This window comes from Anser anser (assembly GCF_964211835.1).
Source record: "Anser anser genome assembly, chromosome: 1".
In the NCBI taxonomy this organism is placed as follows: Eukaryota; Metazoa; Chordata; class Aves; order Anseriformes; family Anatidae; genus Anser; species Anser anser.
The window spans coordinates 67,999,159-68,017,475 of NC_139720.1; the positions used below are offsets into that span (position 1 = coordinate 67,999,159).

Genomic DNA, 18,317 nt, shown 5'->3' on the forward strand with positions numbered 1-18,317 from the left:
AAAAAAAAAAAAAAAAAAAAGAAAAAGAACTTTTCAACTTTATTAGAAAAAAAGATGAATGCAACATTTGGAGGGTTTTTCTCTTTTTTACCCCCATAACCACTAAAGTGCCCAATCCAAAACACTGGGACTTTTGTCTAAAAAGTCACTAGGAGACTTGTTCAAAAGAAGTACAAGGAATTTCTGCATATATTTTTTTTAAATCTCCATTTAATTACATTTCTGATCTTCAAGTAAAATAGGCAGTTTTATTGTGTTTGGAAGAAAATATACGCAACTGATGTTACCTTCATTTCATCAGACCCATTTGGAGTAGTTGAGGCAAAAATAAGAGCGTGTGATTCTGTCACCACCAGAGATAAGTTCCTTTTTCCAAAATTAAAAATGCTACCTACTACCAAACACATGATCTGTGATGTACAGAGATCTGTAGTGAGGACGCCATAAAAGCAACACCGCAAAAAGCTTGTCTGTGACCTGGATTCCTTCATACAGGAATTTCAGGTACTGACAAGGAAAGAAGTGCCAACACTTACAGATGTAATGTCTGGAAGTATTTTGTCACCTTTTAGAATCACACCCATTACCTCTCCAATCCTCAGTGAGTTTCACGAAAGACAACCCAGTTTCTGAAACCCCTCCCTGGCTTGATGGGCCCTCTCCTCAATGACAAACACTGCTCATGAAGAAGAGCTATCCTGCTCCCTTATCACAGCTACTCAGCTTGGTTTAGCAAGAGGAGTCCACAATGCAAACACCAAATTGAAGAATGCCACAGATTATCAGAATTTTTAACTAGGTGTGTGAATTGTTAAAAAATAGATGTCTTAATTTCATCACCCCGTATCTTAAATCCCAGGACAGAGGACCTGCATTGATTCCAATTGTAACTAATATTTCTGCTTTTGCAGCATGTTATTTAAGGCATCTTATTTGGTTGTTGTTCTTTTAAGGATAATAGACACACACATGCACATCCCAACAAAAACAGTCAGTGAAGCAGTACTGTCTGACTTGCTACCTTTCTTTTTTTGTTTGGATGATGATCTGAAGAAGTAAAGTCCATCTGTTCCTAACAAAACAAGGGAATTAAAAAAAAATAGTATCTAGTTTAACTACATAGAATGATTTGCACCTCCAAGGGGATCAGTTAACAACCCTCTTTAATGGACTGTAAATGATAGTCAAACACTGTCTAGTAAGAAAGAAAATACCCTTAAAAAAAAAAAGTCTCAACTAACAACACATCAAATATTCAACTTTGATTATTATTACTATTATTAGGTGAAAAAAAGAGCATTATTTCTAATGATATCAAATTACACAAGGATACAAAATCTTATAACCACTGTAAGGATTAAAAATCCTGCAAACAATAACAGTTGGAGTGGTTTTAAATAAAGACATCCTGGTGTAAGTAAAGGCTCCAAAGTAATTAAAAAACAGAGAATGACTTTTGCAAGAGATTCCTTGCTCTGATTCACAGAAATTTTGTTCTGCATTAGGATATCCAAGAACACTTGGAGCACTGATTAACACATCCTCTTCCACAGAACAGCACAGCACTCACAATAGACAAGATGGCAAGGTTTTCAACACACTATGTCATGGTGAGAATAATAGTGTTTGTATTAAGAAAGAGAGCTTTCTGAGTGATAATAAAAGCTGTGACTGCCTGCATCTGAGAGCAAAGGAGACCCCCCGAAGTTCTGCATTCTTAATTACAATAGGACAGTAACAAGAACTTTGATAGAATTTGAATTAGCAAAAGTCAGTCAGTGTCTGTGTTAACAAATAAAAAATATGGTCACCACAACTGACAGTCTACTTTGAGTTCAGCAACAGTTCCCATTTACCCGTTTATTTTTTAAACACACTTATGCTGGCAGAATGTTTATTAGAACCTGTTAGAGATGTGAGTTACCTTTGCTATCTGTCCAACGAGCCCTTCTTCTGAAAACACTGCAACATGTAACTTATAGACTTTCAGACTCCAGAGTCCAGGAAAGCAGTGCAACCTAAACTCCACAGTAAAGCATGCAAACTAAACCTGGGGAGGCTTCCAAGCCTTGTTGCAGTTACAGACCAACACACACACACGCACAAAAAAAAATGTGTGTGGGGGGGAAACACTTCACAGGCTCTTAGTTGCTGTTCAGTGCTGCAACATTTTTCTGGCTTTGAATGAGGTAAAAAGTAGCCTGTAGTAGCTCTGAATGTTGTCAACACCACCACAAAGTAGCTGGAGGTAGATATTATGGGTAACCCATCCATCCTGAATCATTCACCCTTCAAAATACAACTTCTAATAAGCAACCTAGCATGAGGCAAAATTCTTCAGCTGCTTCTAAAGAAGTTTTTCTTTAACCTTTGTTTTTCAGCCTTTTTATAACTTAATATTTAGCAAGCAGGTCTCTTTCCCCATATTATCAAGCTGGCTGCTAATAACCCATGTTCCCAGAGAGATAGTTTTACTGGTTGCCTTGCATAAACTGCACTGACAAAAGTGCCATAAAGGATGCAAACGAATGAATAAAGTCCCCACATGATAAAAAATAAAAAAATCTCTGCAAGTTCTCACCTTGCCCTCAGAAAGGAGTACATAAACCCTACATAAACCCTTTGTATCCCTTCTGTTGATGTGTTCCACTGCCTTGGACTTCAAGCAAAATATTCACTGATACAATTCTGACTGCTTTTGCAGAATAACAGAAAACATCTCTTGACTTATTACATGATATTCAAATGTTAATAACTCATACCCTACTATTGAAAATAAGCATGACTCATTTTCATGAATTTGCTCACTTACTGAATGTACTGGGTCTGCCTGGGATGGAGTTAATTTTTCACAGCAGCTTGTATGGTGCTGTGTTTTGGATTTGTGACTAAAATTGCGTTGATAACACACCTAGGTTTTAGCTACTGCTGAGCAGCATTTGCACAGCATCAAGGACTTCTCCATTTCTCTCTCTGCCCCCCAGCAAGTTGACTGGGGGTCCAAAAGAGGCTGGGAGGGGGCACAGCTTGGACAACTGACCCAAACTGACCAGAAGTTCACAGCATATAAAGTAATGCTCAGCAATAAACCCATGCTCAACAATAAAACTGAGGGGTAGTCTTTCCAAAGTACCTAATGCTCAGAGTCTGGCTGGACATTGATCTGCCTGTGGGAGGCTGGTATGTAGTATATAATACAAAATGCTTTTGCTTTGCTGTTTTTTATTTCATTTATTTGTTTTTAGTTCTTTTTCCCCTCACTTATTAATCCATGAGCTTTTTCCTTGCTTTTGCTCTTTCTATTCTCTCCTCTATCCCACTGCGCAGTGAGAGAGGGGTAGTGACCAAACAACTCACTCAGGGTAGGTCCTTAGATGCTGGCTGGGTTCAAGTCCTTACACTGAAAAAAAAAAAAAAGAAATGTTTTATATGTTCCACTTCACTCTCCTAATCCTCCCGATCAATCTCAGTCTCTCATGGGTCCCTTCAAGCATGAAGAGAATTATTGCAGCTAAAGTGATATTCTACAACAGAGGCTTTGAGATATAATGAATAAAACAATCACAACTTTTTTTCTATTTTTTCTCTTTTTTTCCTGTTTATTCTATTTATTACAGCTCTTACATCCAATATGTAAAACAGTGCAGCCTTCATAGCACAGTAAGTTCAAACTTAGCTGATACATTGCACACAATTTATCTAAAATATTCTCCCTCTGATAAAAGAAAGCATGAAAGCAGAGATAAAAAGAATAACAGTAGAAGACACCGGAGTCAAATTCTTAATCACAATTATATACAGCAAAAGCAACCCGGAGGAATCTGAGCAAAATAAAATCTCTCACAAGGCAAGCACAATAAACTTAAAAGCAGAACAGCATTTCACTTATAGGCCCTGACTATAAGATCTACTAGCTACTAAGCTTTTCAAAGGAACACAAATATTGATCCACAGAAACTAATATTCCTGCCTCTTTCTGATATGGAGTGATGCTGTGGCTCTTCTAGTCTTTGTGAACTTACTGCATTTACCAATCATCCGGGATGGACCACATTTCTGGTTTTAAAAAGATGTGAAAAGGTGCTGACTTCACACTAAACTTGGAAGCAGCCACAGAAACACCAGATAACAAAAACAAACGAAAAAACTCTCAATGAAAGGCTTTTGGACAAGCCAAAAATACACTAGGCAGTACCCTACACAGACTCATTATTGCCCTCATTACACCGAAAACTTTGTGCTCTCCCCAGTTATTTCTGACCATTTCATACTTTGGAAAGGTAACTATTCCATGGTTTCAGACGAAAACACCAGCTTTGCCCAAGGTCATTTGAGGCAGAGCTATGTACAGAATCTGACATAGCTAAAGTCCTCTCTCACCCATTTTTCCACTGGAAGAGGCTACAGCTAAATGGCAAATCAGAAAGTTGCTTAATAAATTCTACCACAGTCTGACTCTGTCATTGTCCAGTAAGAAGACCACAGAAAAATCACATCAAGGTATCAGGAGAAGGTTCTTCACTGAGAGGGTGGTGGGCACTTGGACAGGCTCCCCAGGGCAGTGGTCACAGCTCCGAGCCTGCTGGAGTTCAAGAAGCATTTGGACAACACTCTCACACATAGGATCTGTTTTTTGAGTGATCCTGTGCGAAGCCAGGATTTGGATGTGATCCTTGTGGGTCCCTTCCAACTCGAGATATTCTATGATTCTAAGACAAATCCAATTCTTTATCTAGGTAGATTATCTAGGTAGATTCTTTATCTAGGTAATTCTTTCCAAATGTAAAAGTCCGGAGGCCGAGTCTTCACAAAAAAAAAAAAAAAAAAAAAAAACAAGTTTCACTCAAAGCACAAGTGGTGCTGGTTAGGGCTATGCTATGTTTAGGTACAAACAAATTTTCAGTGCGTAGAGCCTAAAACAGAAATGAAGAATTCCTGTGCCTAGACTTCCAATGATATCTTACAAATAATTGCATAGAAGATGTAATAAAAGTTATCAGCACTCCAGTTATGACAGTTAAAAGAAGGATAACGGTGAATCGTATCTCATGCTTCCATAGGGAAACTGGAAAATGTCTATATAGTGTAAAAAGAGACAAAGCTCTGAAATTAGATAGCAGTCGACATGGAAATGGATTAAGTGTCTCACAAACTGCCCTACAAACCCTGATACAAGTGTAAATTATTACCACACATTGACAAGCAGAAAACCACAATACTTAGTACTACTGTGTATTTATGGTTGCATTGGACTGATTGCTGATACCCCTTTAAGAATATATTGCAGCAGCTGGAAAAAACTGAGACTCAGAGCAAAGTGCAGGAGTTGTGATCTACACCTCCAAGGAGAAAGGTCAAAACTTGGTTTAAAAACAAATGTCAGTATCAGAGGAGTAAACACTATCACTTTCAGAAATTCTTGCTATCATTCTTCTCCTTGATGGCTACATGCAGCTAGCTATCAGAGAAGGTGTATTGTTTAGTAGTCAATTATTAGTTTAATTCATTTGGGTATCAAATAACACAAGAATGTTACATGGATGGCTTATTTTAACAGACCCCTATTACAGCACATTTCTTGCTCTGAATGAGGTATTTGAGCAATACAAAGATACACATGCAATTCCACTGCTAGCACCTAATCACGGCCATGAGAATATAAACACAATATATAAAACACCTGGTCTTTTCTGATGCAGTTGCTTTCATAAAATCTTCCAATTCTGTACCGAATAACAGTCCAACAATTTGGAGTGAAACCCTAGCTTATGACTGCTAGGAAAGGGGGCTGCTCTGCAATTTGTCACTCACTGGCAAACCCCCAGTTGCAGCACTGGCTGTTGGATCCAACCGATGCTGCACGTCTCCCTGCGTGCTGAAATGCAGAAGACAGCTAATGCTAGAACAATAGATGACAGTATGAGCCAAAACCCATTTCAGATGGAGAGATGAGGAATTTAATAATGAAATAAAACCCATAAGAATGTGTAGAGGGCATCCTTCCTGTTAGTTCAGGGGGACATTTATCATGCAAATAGAAAACATTTCATTTCAGGCAGGAAGTGGGTCAAAACAGAGATTATTTGACACAGGAAAAGGCAGTTGGAAACAAGTTTTTGCTATCAGGTAACCACATCAGAGATAGCAATGGCTGCAGTCTGTTTTTTAACCAAACTGCCTGTAACACAAATAAAACTCCAGCCTCTTTTCCCAATCAGCAGTGCAGTCAGCCTTCTTCCTGAAGACTGAAGGACTGAACGATCATGAATAAACTTACCAAAATAAGCACTGGGACTCAAGAGTTAAACTTCATGCCGTGATGTATATATATATGCATATGTAGATAGATAGATAGATAGATAGATGTTTTAAGATCTTCATTGTGACTGGAAAAAATTGCATTCAAGATTAAGTGGTGACTTAGGAGCCCAGGTACCATTTTCACCTGTTGATATCCATGGATAGGTGCTTTAGTCCAAGTAACATTCAGAAAATGACTTCCAGAAAAGGAAGTTTGTCATGAACAAAATTTGCTGCTAACATTACGTTGACAGCTTTCATAAAAAAAAAAAAAAAAAAAAAAAAAAACAATGTGGTCCATGTTAGTTACACTAAAACTATTTAGATATCTATAAGTGAATCTATTAAATACATAGGCTTGAACTATTTACATAACTGGTATAGTTGCATGACGTATACATGTACATAATATAAAAAGAGAGCTAGGAGACCTTCAATCTTCTCATAGTCTTTCAGTCTCATGAGTCAAACAAAATACATACATTAGCTATTAATTATAAATCAATAAAATATTTTATAATAAACACTTCATGCAATTTTTAACAATTCCTGTACCACTTAACTGCTTCCCACTCCATTGGGACACAATGCAAAAAATTCCTAAGCATGGCAAAGGAAAAAACATTGAAGACACATGACAGATGCAGCAGAATGGTAACATGATTCTTAAAAGTAATATATAAGTGCCTAGAATTTGAGAAAGGTTTTAGGTATTTTTCCTGTTTTCTCCAGCTCATACAGTTGGTGATACTGACAGCCTAGTTTATGTATAGAAAACTGAGCAGAAGCAGTAAAATGTGCAAACTCCTCTCTAAAGGCTGTGGAAATGTATCTTTATTTGAAGCTCCAGGAAAATTGAATCTTCTGCTTCATGCAGTTCTTGTCAAATACAACTGCAATTTTGTGATCTATCTACTAGCAATGGAAGTAAAACCAACAACTCATTTTACAGTAGCCACCTGTAACACAGTAGTTAAACAGTATTTTCAATTAATACTTGAATTCAATTATTTCAGAAGTAAAAGGCCGTTTACCATTATATGTTTCAAATTTACTCACTTGTCCACATATTCTACTTACATGCAAATATTCCATGATGTTTGACATGAAAAACTTCAGACAGGTATCATTTTAAAAGCCCACAAAGATTAAAGGACATGGCTAAAATACTTGCTAGTACTGCCACATCATTCAAAACATGCACTTTTGAAAAATGATTAGGATGATATAAAATGAAAATAGTGAAATGCATGCCAAAGAAATAATCTGCAGATGAAATAATCATCAGAATGTCTCTTGCTGGTTTCTGTTACCACCTGCTCTTTCTGTCAGCACGCATAATCAGTATGTCAAGTGAACATACACAGGATGCAGAAATCACTGTTGAAAACTATCACTTTAGTAAGAATAAAATCACTTAATTCTTTTATTTTGTTAATACATATTGACAGATACATAATGAGATACATACTTATAAACATATATATACACATTTCAGTTTTGTATACATACTATATAAAAGACATAAATAAAATATATACCAAGACATCACAATCAATGTTTAAATAACAATTCTAACATAAAAGTTCAGTGACTTTATGCCACCTTACCATAAAGAGCCTTTGCACTTGTTCTTGAATTCTGCTCCCTCTCTGCCTGACCAAATGTTGGTGAGCCATAGCCACTGGAAGGAAAAAACATTTCTGGTTAACTTCTGAATAGATATATTTGCTACAAAGACACAGGCATTGAATAAAACCCTTGCCTTATGTAGGGCTATACACACCTACAACATTGCTAACAGAGGTAATGCCACTGGATACTGGTTCCACATCATGAATATAATTAAGTGTATTTGTCTTAGGCTGGAAGCCTTTCTGTGCTATTTTTTTTGCATTAATACAACATCATGCACAAGGGGGGTGTGGTATACATATAAACACTACCATAAGGTAAGAGTAATTACTATGAAGGAATAATAATGAAGACTATGCCAAAGACTTAGTAGGATTTTGCCTTTTGCCTGTGTACACAAGTGTTAATTGTTTTTAACAGTTTTATGTGGTTTTCATAAAAAATAAAAGGCATATCATTGCCTACAACAAATGAAAAGACAATCCAACTTCCTTCTAGGGTAACAGCAATAATGATTAATATACAAACTTATTGTGAAGGGACAACAATATGAGAAGCAGATGATAGCACAGATGCCCTGCTCCATACAGGAATACATGTTCTTTTGCACCAGATTAGGCCAGTTCTTATTAGTGGTGTGAATGAGCCTAGTGCCATGCTTCTGACACATGGAACATCCTTCTGTCTCAGAAAAGGTAACACTTTCAAGGAAAGCAACAGTTGTTCAGTTCTGTTTACCCGGATATGGTATTTTCTCACAGATGGAAAGAGCAGCCTCATCTTTGATGCACAAAAATGCATTCACTCAGAGCTAGCCTTAAACAGCTCAGGCATACGAAGACCTCTCTGAGTCATGTACGAATTATATTGTGGCTACAGCAATTTATTTTTCTGTGCCAGATGACTACATTCCTTAATACAACTTTACCCTTACACTGATAGAAAAATCAGTCAGTTACTAACTATCAGTTTGCTAACATAGTTGGGAAGCTGCAACACTCTTTTACGGAAATTGCCTTTGTATTATTCCAATGAACTCTAATAATCGTGGCTCCATCTGAAATGAACGTGTAAGGAAAAAAAACACAAAACTATTTTTTTGTCCATGGAAGGAAAATCAAAGGCATAACCTTACTTGATTTGAGGAGAATAACTTCCATATCCACCAGGAGGGGTATTTGATATATGTCCATTCATTCTTATTGTCACTTACTGAGGGAAACGATCTGCGAAAAGAAACAGCAGCAAATGAATTGAAGTCTCTAAAAAGATGAAGGTTTAATACAGATGTAATACAAACCTAATGAAAAAGTTATGGCTGAAATGGGAAAGGAATTGCATCAACAAGCTCAATTGTTATTACTTGTATTGTGGCAATACCTTAAAGACCTATTACAGAACTTCCTCCAGTTGAAATTTGGTTTTGCTTCAAATAATTTATAATTTGGTGAATTAAGCCATTAGAATAGTCTTTAGGAATAACTTTTAAAATAAAAGGCTGACTAAACAAAGAACAACATCTGCTGCAGAAGTGGACAAGATGTTCCAAATGGCAACTTTAATAATCAAGCATGCTTGAGTTTAAACCACAATTCAATTATTTGAAAGCAACTTTAGAAATGAATTTTTGATACATATTTCTTCTATAAAATGTATCAGCTGAATTTTTAGAAAATGCATTATCAAAACAAAACACAATTGTTATCACAGGAGAAAACTTGCAAGGTTAGTTATTTTGGGACTAAAAAAAAATATATAATTTTTTTTTAGCATATATAAATAAAATATAAAATATATTATATATTTTATAATATATTATATATTATATTATAATATTTTATCATATATTATAAAATATATAATTTTTTTTTAGCATCATGTAATTTCCTGAAAGTTTGATGTGCCAAATGAAGCTCTCATATAATAGCAATCCTGAGAAAGCCATGATGAAAGAGTTAAAAGAATTTCCACCTTTAGTATCATACTATTGAAATTAAAATTGACTCTGGAAAATGATTTTCATATTACAATTAATAAATCACTATATGAATTTACCATGAGAAAATATTCTTTCATATGTGTATACTAAATACATATTTGAATAACTACCTAGAATCCAGAGTCACGAAATAGAAAAAACTACTTCAACTCCACAAATTATTCAGAAATATGTAAGATAAAATTTGTATCCAACAGACGTTCCATTTCCTAAGGTAAGCACAACCTGCTTTGTTGTACTAAAGCCATTTTACAAGCAGTTTATTTTTTGAATCACTGTCAGCCTACTGCTTAATTTAACTGTTCTCTTCCTGCTTTACAATGAAGCAGCAGCCAATTGATCTACAGCGCGTACTGCACTTTGTATGTGTTCTGCTCCCTTCCTCTTTCACGCAGAAACACAAATCTAAAATGAATTCTGTCCTCAGCTCCAAAGCCTTCTGCTATTTCAAGGCTTAAAAGCTGGGTTGAGACTTCTGCACCCAGCACAGAGTCATTTTTATATCTTTTTCACCTGACATCTCTTACCTGAGATACAGTTAGCAAAGCTAACTAGAACAGAGCTATATTGATTACATGCCGACTGTCACCATGTGGAAATGTGCTATTTCCCCTACAGCAAGCACATACTTTGTAATCTTTTTCTTTTTCTTTTTTTTTTTTTTTTTTTTTTGCTTTTAGATCTTTGATTGCTCCTTGCAAAAGATCTTTACTGACAGATGCGTATTTTACTTCCAGCTCTCCTGTGTGTCGCCAATAACATATCACGTATCCAATTTGGTAGCATGTTTGGTTGCTCTTAAGCCACTTTTCATACAATGCAATACTTGACTCCCCATGCTGAGCACTGTTCAATTCATCAGCAATTACAACCTTTTGGAAGCATCCTGGAATTGACCCATGATTTGAAAGAACAGAAATATTCATTTATACAGCAGGATGTGCCAGGTCATTGTGCACTCCTTGTGCCATTCTAATACACACACAGAACACAGCCACTTAGACTGCTGTTCTCTAGATCACGCTGCTATTAAGCTCTTTGACACTTCATATTGGCTATTAATTCTTATAATCTGGAAACACTGCTCAATTTTGACACACTGCTTAACAATTTACAGTAGGATTAGCTTCCTAAGAGTGAGTGGATCATAAAACTTCCACAAATTATGTCTATTATTTTTCAGTATCCTCTTTTCATATACTTTCCACACATACTTTTATTAAGATGACTCTTACTTTATTCTCTATACCCATTTACCACCTGTGATTTTTCAAATCACAAATTCCTCAACAACTCATTTTAAAGTTATCTGGAAACAAACAAACACATTTTTTAAAATCAAAATTATTTTGCTTCTCTGACATAATTTTTCCTCTTAATCAGCAACATATTAGGTTTGTTACTTTTACTCCACTTAATTTTATGATAGTGGTGAAACATTTTAAGTAGAAGGAAAGTAATATCTTAGAAGTCAAAGCTTCAGTCTTTGAAATTAGCATAATACACTGCAAGTTTTATAGCAACAATGACCTTGAACAGCAAATTTTCACATCACAAGAAAATACCTTGACTAAATACTTGCTCGCTGTAAGGTGTAACACCACTTAGCATTAATACAAAAAGCTTTAAAACTACATTTGGGATAAAGTGATGGTACAAAACCAAAGTTAGAAGTTTTGTCTGTCTCAGGGAAAAAGCAAGGAAGAGGGAGATAGGAAGGGAGAGGGAGAGGGAGATGAAACCTTTTTCTGCCAAGTAAGCACAAAAGTTTTAGGGAGTTTTAGCTGATTTGCAAACAAAACACCATATTCTACTTGATTTGAGTAAAGCCAACGGTATTTCCAATCTCTTATGCCATTAGAAGAAATCAAATGCTTTTGAAACATCAAGATTACTACTTTGACGGCACAATTCCAGAGCCTACACAGTACTTCTCGTAACTTTGTTGAAGAAAGCTCCTGAATGTGAATAAAATCTAACCCTTCACAGTCATTATTCATAATTAGTCCTCGGTACTGATGATTCCACCAAAATTATCATGCTATTTCATCTCTCTCAGTCTAAATATTTCTGAAAAAAATATTTTAAGAAAACACTTTAAAATTTTCTTAGGCGCATAATGGAGACAAGGCAGAAACCTAAAAGAATAACGAAGTGTAGTGCTTCACTTACTATGCGCTTGTACAGCTTTCTTTGCTGTATTTTTCATCTCAAATACTCTTTCATGTCTTACAACCAGTCCCACAGAAAAAGTCAACCAGTGCACATTGCTAAGCTTTTGTCATCCAGGAGTCTATTAATAAACTCCACTTCCTCCTTAATCTTCCCTTTCACCTCAGGCCAGCAGTTCATGGTAAAATATACTGGTACCGTAGACTTTAAGATAAACATCCTTCAAAATTAACTGTACAATCCCTCTTTAAGTAGACCTGAAGTATCAACAGTTTACTTGTGAATATATCCAAGCATGGTCATGCCTTTCTGAGAATCCTGAGAAGAAATAAAGCCTGCTCTGAACAGTAAATATTTTAAAACAGGAAAACTAAACAAGAATTTAGGAAGAAAAGAATCATAAGAAAATATGTAAAAATAACAGTAGTGAGATGAATGTTAAAATACTTATGTAGAAGTATATTAAAAATACATACAATAAATATCATGAGAAAAATAGTTTTAAGTAGGAAATTCTTTAATGCAAAACAAAACAAAAAACAATCCATTTCTGGCAGGATCTGAGACTGAAGAAAAAGAATCCACCCAGGACTTCACCAGTGTAATCAGCTTTATTTTTGGCAGGACTCTAAGATACTGATAGTAAGCAGCAACATAAATGACAAAGGTCTAGTTTTTGTAAATGACAAACCATTTCTGAGCAAGATGTAACTCGGTTCTTCAGTTGACAGTTACTGGTGGGCTAACCTCAAATATGGACACTATAGCAGTGGTATACAAGATGATTTCATTGGTCATAAATATTCATTAAAAACATGCCCAAATCCTAAAATACTCCTTGCCTTCCCCACCTTACAGCACAGCATCCTAATGAAGGCAATATAATTTGTGTGCAAGAATAAGCTGACACATAGACAACTCACACGTCCTGCCATTTAATTTCCTAGCAGGAGTTTGAAGGAAACAAAATCCCTCAATTTATTTTAAAAATCCCTTTTCTAGAAGGGCAGAACTATCTCATTATAGAAAATGAGATATAGAAGACACTGGTGCTCTTTTCCACTCATCCTGAATCAATCAGTCTCACCAGAGATAGATCACTATATCAAATGGAAAAGGAAAAAAAAAAAAAAAAAACCACAGCTGAGTGGTGTGGGGTTTTTAGACATTATGCAAGGAGCCGGGAGAGTTAAAGAGAGGAGGATGCCCGGGAAGGAAGAGGAAAGCCAAGAATGGCTGGAACAGTAATTATCTACGGATTAAGAAAATGTTATTAGTCACAAGCCATTGTTACCACATGTCCCAAAAAACACACAGATTCTTCCTCAGCTAGATAACAGGCACAGACTGTAACTCCAGCCTAAACAAAAGCAAGTGGACCATTACAAGGTAACCCTTATCTGTAGCAGATCTGACATTGTATCAAAGTCAGAAAAGGACCCTATCTCTCCAACCTTTCCCCTTAAAAAAAAAAAAACAAAAGCGGGGGGGGGGGGGGGGAAGGGACAATGAAAACAACAAAAAATCAGATGAGTCCATACTACGCTGTAACTCACTATAGCTTCAATAAAAATGCCTAGCATTGCTATTCCACAGCATTCAGTGCTACTGATCTTGAAAACTTGCTTGCTGTTTCATTTCTTATATCTCATGTGCTGCTTCTTGATTCACCCTCTTCACCCACATGTGCCTTCCTTCAAACCCATGTTACTCCCTCATGCTAGTTGGTACTTTTTAATCCCCTTGTACCTCCACACTGAAGTCATTTCTTCACTTATTCCTTATGTTCTTTTGTATTGGTGTCTTGTCCTCTTGTGTCTAACTTCTAGTTCTCTATCTTCACCACAACCACAGATTTTACAAATGGGAAACTCCTGCTGGAAGTCACAGACAGTCTCAAATGAAATGTTGCCACTGCCCTCTACTTCAAGACTCGTTTCAGACAACAACCAAGAGCAAATATGCCTTCTGCACTCTGTTCAGCATCCTGCCTCTAGACAAACATCAAGATGCACACACGTGCATTTAAGTAGGTATTGCTTCAGAAATGATCATTGGGGATTTTCCATCGTCTGCACATTGATATCAGAATTTCTCAGAGACAAACTGCTACTCTTTGGGCTGGCAGCAGGTTCAAAGTATAATGTTTTCCATTTCCTATTAAGGGGACTAGAGCAACAAAAGGATAGTAAAAAGATGATGGTAAACATAACACACAAACTTGAAAGCTAGACCTAACAAGTGATGCAATTTCAAGACAAAAGACTTGGCCTTCTTTCACCGTTGCTCTGGCTGTTGTCCCTTTTGCCTCTTTCAAGCCACTCTATTAATGATGGACGGGGAGGGAGGTCGAAGTTTTTCTCAGAAAGAACAGGTGCTCTGGTATATATCCATGTCTTCAAGTAAATATGTTAAGTACAATAACCACTATAAATTCATTTTGAAAAAGTTGTTACTTTCAGGTCTTCTCCAAATCTAGACCAGTTGTCCAGCATGACCATTGGCATTATGCTACACTGTGTCTTACAAATCTGCATTGAGTTGCATCCTGTGCTTAGATTTCAGTGCATTCCCAATCAGCCCTTCTGGTGGATGTAATGTATCTAAATGGGTTTCCTGCTAAAGAAATCTGGGGGTGAGGAGGAAATGAGTGGACATTCCCCCCACCCTGCATTTTGCTCCTTATAGAAAGCTGAACAGATAGAATATTATCTGCCCACTGAGATCAGGGGACAGAGAGGTACGAGCATTTCAAGAATCTAGTGACAGTGACAGATGAATGACTACGGCTCTGGCCAGGAGGGAGATAACACCGTGTGACAGGAGACACAGCACCGTGCAGGAGGGATTTACAAATGTATTCAGCTCCACACAACAGGGCAGCAAGTGAGCTCAATCAACATTGATTTTTCAATTTGAAAAAAGTGCTTTGGTTATTATTCACACTTTCTGATATTTAATATTTTTCCCCCAGTCCTTCAGTAGGAGTATGCTAAATTCATCAGGAGTATTCTTGTCAGCAGAATAGAAAGGATAATTTTTTTAAGAAAATTCTGAAACGTAATTATCAGTCAACATAGGAGACAGGATATGTTAATGCAAGACAAGTCCACAGAGCAAGAATTGTTAGCTGAAAGAGAAGTTTTCTGCTGGGAAAACTAACAAGATAGAAAGGGCCCCATAAATTTTATTTTTGTTTTTATGATATTTTACAGCGATTCATTGTTAAGAAAACATTCTGACAATATACTTAAGATAGGGATCTTTTATTTGGAGGAAGGGGAGACATGAAGCTAAAAAGCAAAAAAAAGAAAGAGTAAACTTCAGATAGATTCTGTTCACAGATTTAGCTGTTTGTATTGACACACTAATAGAGAACCTGCTTGAAAACAGGGTCTTATTCAGACATGGTAACCTACTTCCATTCATTTCTCTCAGGTCTGGGCCATGATTTATAATTACCCCTACTGAAAGAAAATAAAACAGCTTTACAGATACAAAAGCTTCAAAGACTTAAAATCTCTATTGTTACAAAGGAACGTTAATAAATATGCCAGCATTAAACCCGTGACTCACTGATATTTTTAATTAGAGAATTAACCACCCCCTCTAAAGCATGATGAGTATTAATTACTAAGATCAGGATAATTATACAGACCTTACAGAAAGCATCAGAGTGTTGGAAGACCAGTATCTTGTATAAAACAAAAGCCACACAATAAAACCCACCACATACACACACACCAAAATAAACAAACAAAAAAGCAAAAACAACCACAGACATAGAATAACAGTCTAAAGAGGAAGGCGGCTATGGCACGTGAAGAAATTCATAGAAGGAGGTAGAAAAATGTGATTAAAATGTACCATAGAAAACAAACAAACAAAAAAATCAGTGTCAATGCTACGTCTAGCTCAAGTATATAAAGAAGACCAAAGAAGAAGCTGTTTCAAGAGGCCACAGCTTTGAAGGGCCATTGGCACACTGCTCCAGAAGTTAATTCAATGCCTCATCCGCTGCATCCAGGAGCCAGCATGCACCTGTGTGGGCTCACAGAAAGGAGGCTGGGAACACATTTGCTGTGCCCAGCACCATCACTAAATTCCCCCTTCCAGTGTTCAAGGAACAGCTATAGAACAGTTTGAAGACAGAAACCTGAAAACTAAAATTCTATCCAAGTTTAATATCCACCAAAATTCAGAGCACACACAAAGACACACGAACTAGCAGAGGGTACAAATCCTATTTCAACATGGCTGCAACAGTGCTCTCAATATCTCCACCTGCAGAGAGATGTAAAATAATTTCCTCAGGTTTTATTATATTACAAAAATAAATAAATAAATAAATAAATAAAAAATTTAGAGCCACTAACTAGTGAATACAACTGAGCTAGCAAAGACACCATAGCTTTATATCTCTTCTTCACACCCTCTGATTTTTTTCATTATTTCCTTCTGTTTCTTGATACAGCACACTACAAACAGATCATTAGATTTGAAAAGAGGGCACTCCAGACATTGATTTGAAAGTCAGCTTGCAGTGTACCATCAACAAACCTTCAATCTGACTTTCAAAAGGAGAACTTATAAATAATATTTATACTGTTGTGCACTTTTAGATAGATCAGCAGAAAACTCAGCAAGAAAGTGTGCAAAGAGTGCTTATTTCCAGATGTCATGAGAGTAGGGTTCCCACTACCCAGAAGAAACTACATGTCAAAAGGTTCATGAAATTTGAACATACTTTTTTACTTTCAGGTTGAAAACAAGCTATGACTGTAACTGATGAATTACTTCTAAATATTTTCTTGCAGTGAAGTGCTTGTAAAAACATTAAGAAATTAGAAGAATTTAAAAGTAAAAAAATGAACACTTACTGTAAAGGTAGCAGACATCTAAAAATGAACAAGAATATGTTTGTAAGTGTTGTCTGTTTTTGTTTCAGATAAAAATTTCCTCTTAATCTGGCTAAAAGATGAGTGAACTCATGGTTAAATTACTACTTGCTCCTGCAAGTTAACCAAATGAAACTGGCTTAACCAGCTATCCACATCTTACTTGCAAGCTTAACAGTTTTTCTTTTAAAACAAAAAAATAACATAAGGTATTCCAATGATGCTGATTAACTTTTCAAACTTCCCAACTAAGAAAGGTCTTTAGTTTCATCTAGATCAAGTAATGTACAAGAATGGCAGCAAATGAAGCTTCACAAGGCTGGTATGTAACAGCTCATGAGTTTAAATTAAGATGTTTTAAAACTAATGCCACCATAACAAGTTTTTGGGCTTAAACAAGAAATACTAACACTTTAAGAGGCAGTAGACTCTTCATATTCTCAGAAGTAATTTAAAAATATTCCCCTAATATTTTTCAATGACCTTGCAACATCACGTATACACTAAAGTACTAAATTAACACATGCTACCTGGAGAGGATGAAATCATTCCAAGTGTATCTCCCAGGAGAGACCAGGTTTTCACTTTTCATGCATGCACAGAACACAGAAGCAGTACTTGTCCATAAAGCCATGTGGTTACATAGCTGTATGGTATGACAGCAACCTCTGTGCCCTTCCTCACAGCAGGGCACATTCAACATTTAACTGAAGCTGGTTTAGAGACACTAACAACTGAAAAGTATGCTATCTTTAAAATTTACCCTGTTTTACAGGAACCCTATTTCTTTCAAACTCAGGAACCTAAAAAAAAAATACTGTGTTTTTAATCTATGTGGGAAAAATGCTGCTCCTGAAAGTTTGTATCTAAATCACCATCCAGTCACTCAATTGATCATTATCTCTTCTATTTTTCATTAACTGTAGGAGACACCATGAGAAGGGGGCTGGATTCACAGTGTCCATATAGAAAACTAACAACAAAAACAAAACCATAGGGACTTTGAAAATAGGCAGAAGAGAGACAAGGCAGAAGAAAACAAAATTAATTTTTAAAGAGAATTGGAGAACAAGTTACATCAGAAGTTATTTTAAGACCTAACACCAGCCTCACTGACTTTTAGAAAACCTGTTCAATTTTCCCACCTGGAAAGTAGGAAGGAATCCGTACTGCCATCACCCAGGGGTGATGAGTGAGCTGATTGTGATGTTCAATTTAATACTGTAAAAAATAAAATAAGATTTTGTTGTCACTGGAAAATATGCACTAGAAAAAATATGTTTTCTCCTCTAATCGAAATACCCCCTAGACAC

At 36.2% G+C, this 18,317-nt stretch overlaps 1 protein-coding gene across 10 annotated transcripts in view; it reads right to left on the bottom strand.

Moving 5' to 3' along the window:
- EPS8 (EGFR pathway substrate 8, signaling adaptor) overlaps positions 1 to 18,317 on the bottom strand; it is a 134,147-nt gene that overhangs the window by 45,410 nt on the left and 70,420 nt on the right. For all 10 annotated transcript variants that reach the window (XM_083831210.1, XM_083831208.1, XM_083831211.1 and 7 more), the window contains 2 exons: positions 9,071 to 9,161; positions 7,911 to 7,984 (listed from right to left, as the gene is read on the bottom strand). In XM_083831210.1, the coding sequence (XP_083687336.1) occupies positions 7,911 to 7,984; positions 9,071 to 9,132 (136 nt within the window). In that variant the 5' untranslated portion in view covers positions 9,133 to 9,161. The remainder of the gene's footprint in view (positions 1 to 7,910; positions 7,985 to 9,070; positions 9,162 to 18,317) is intronic.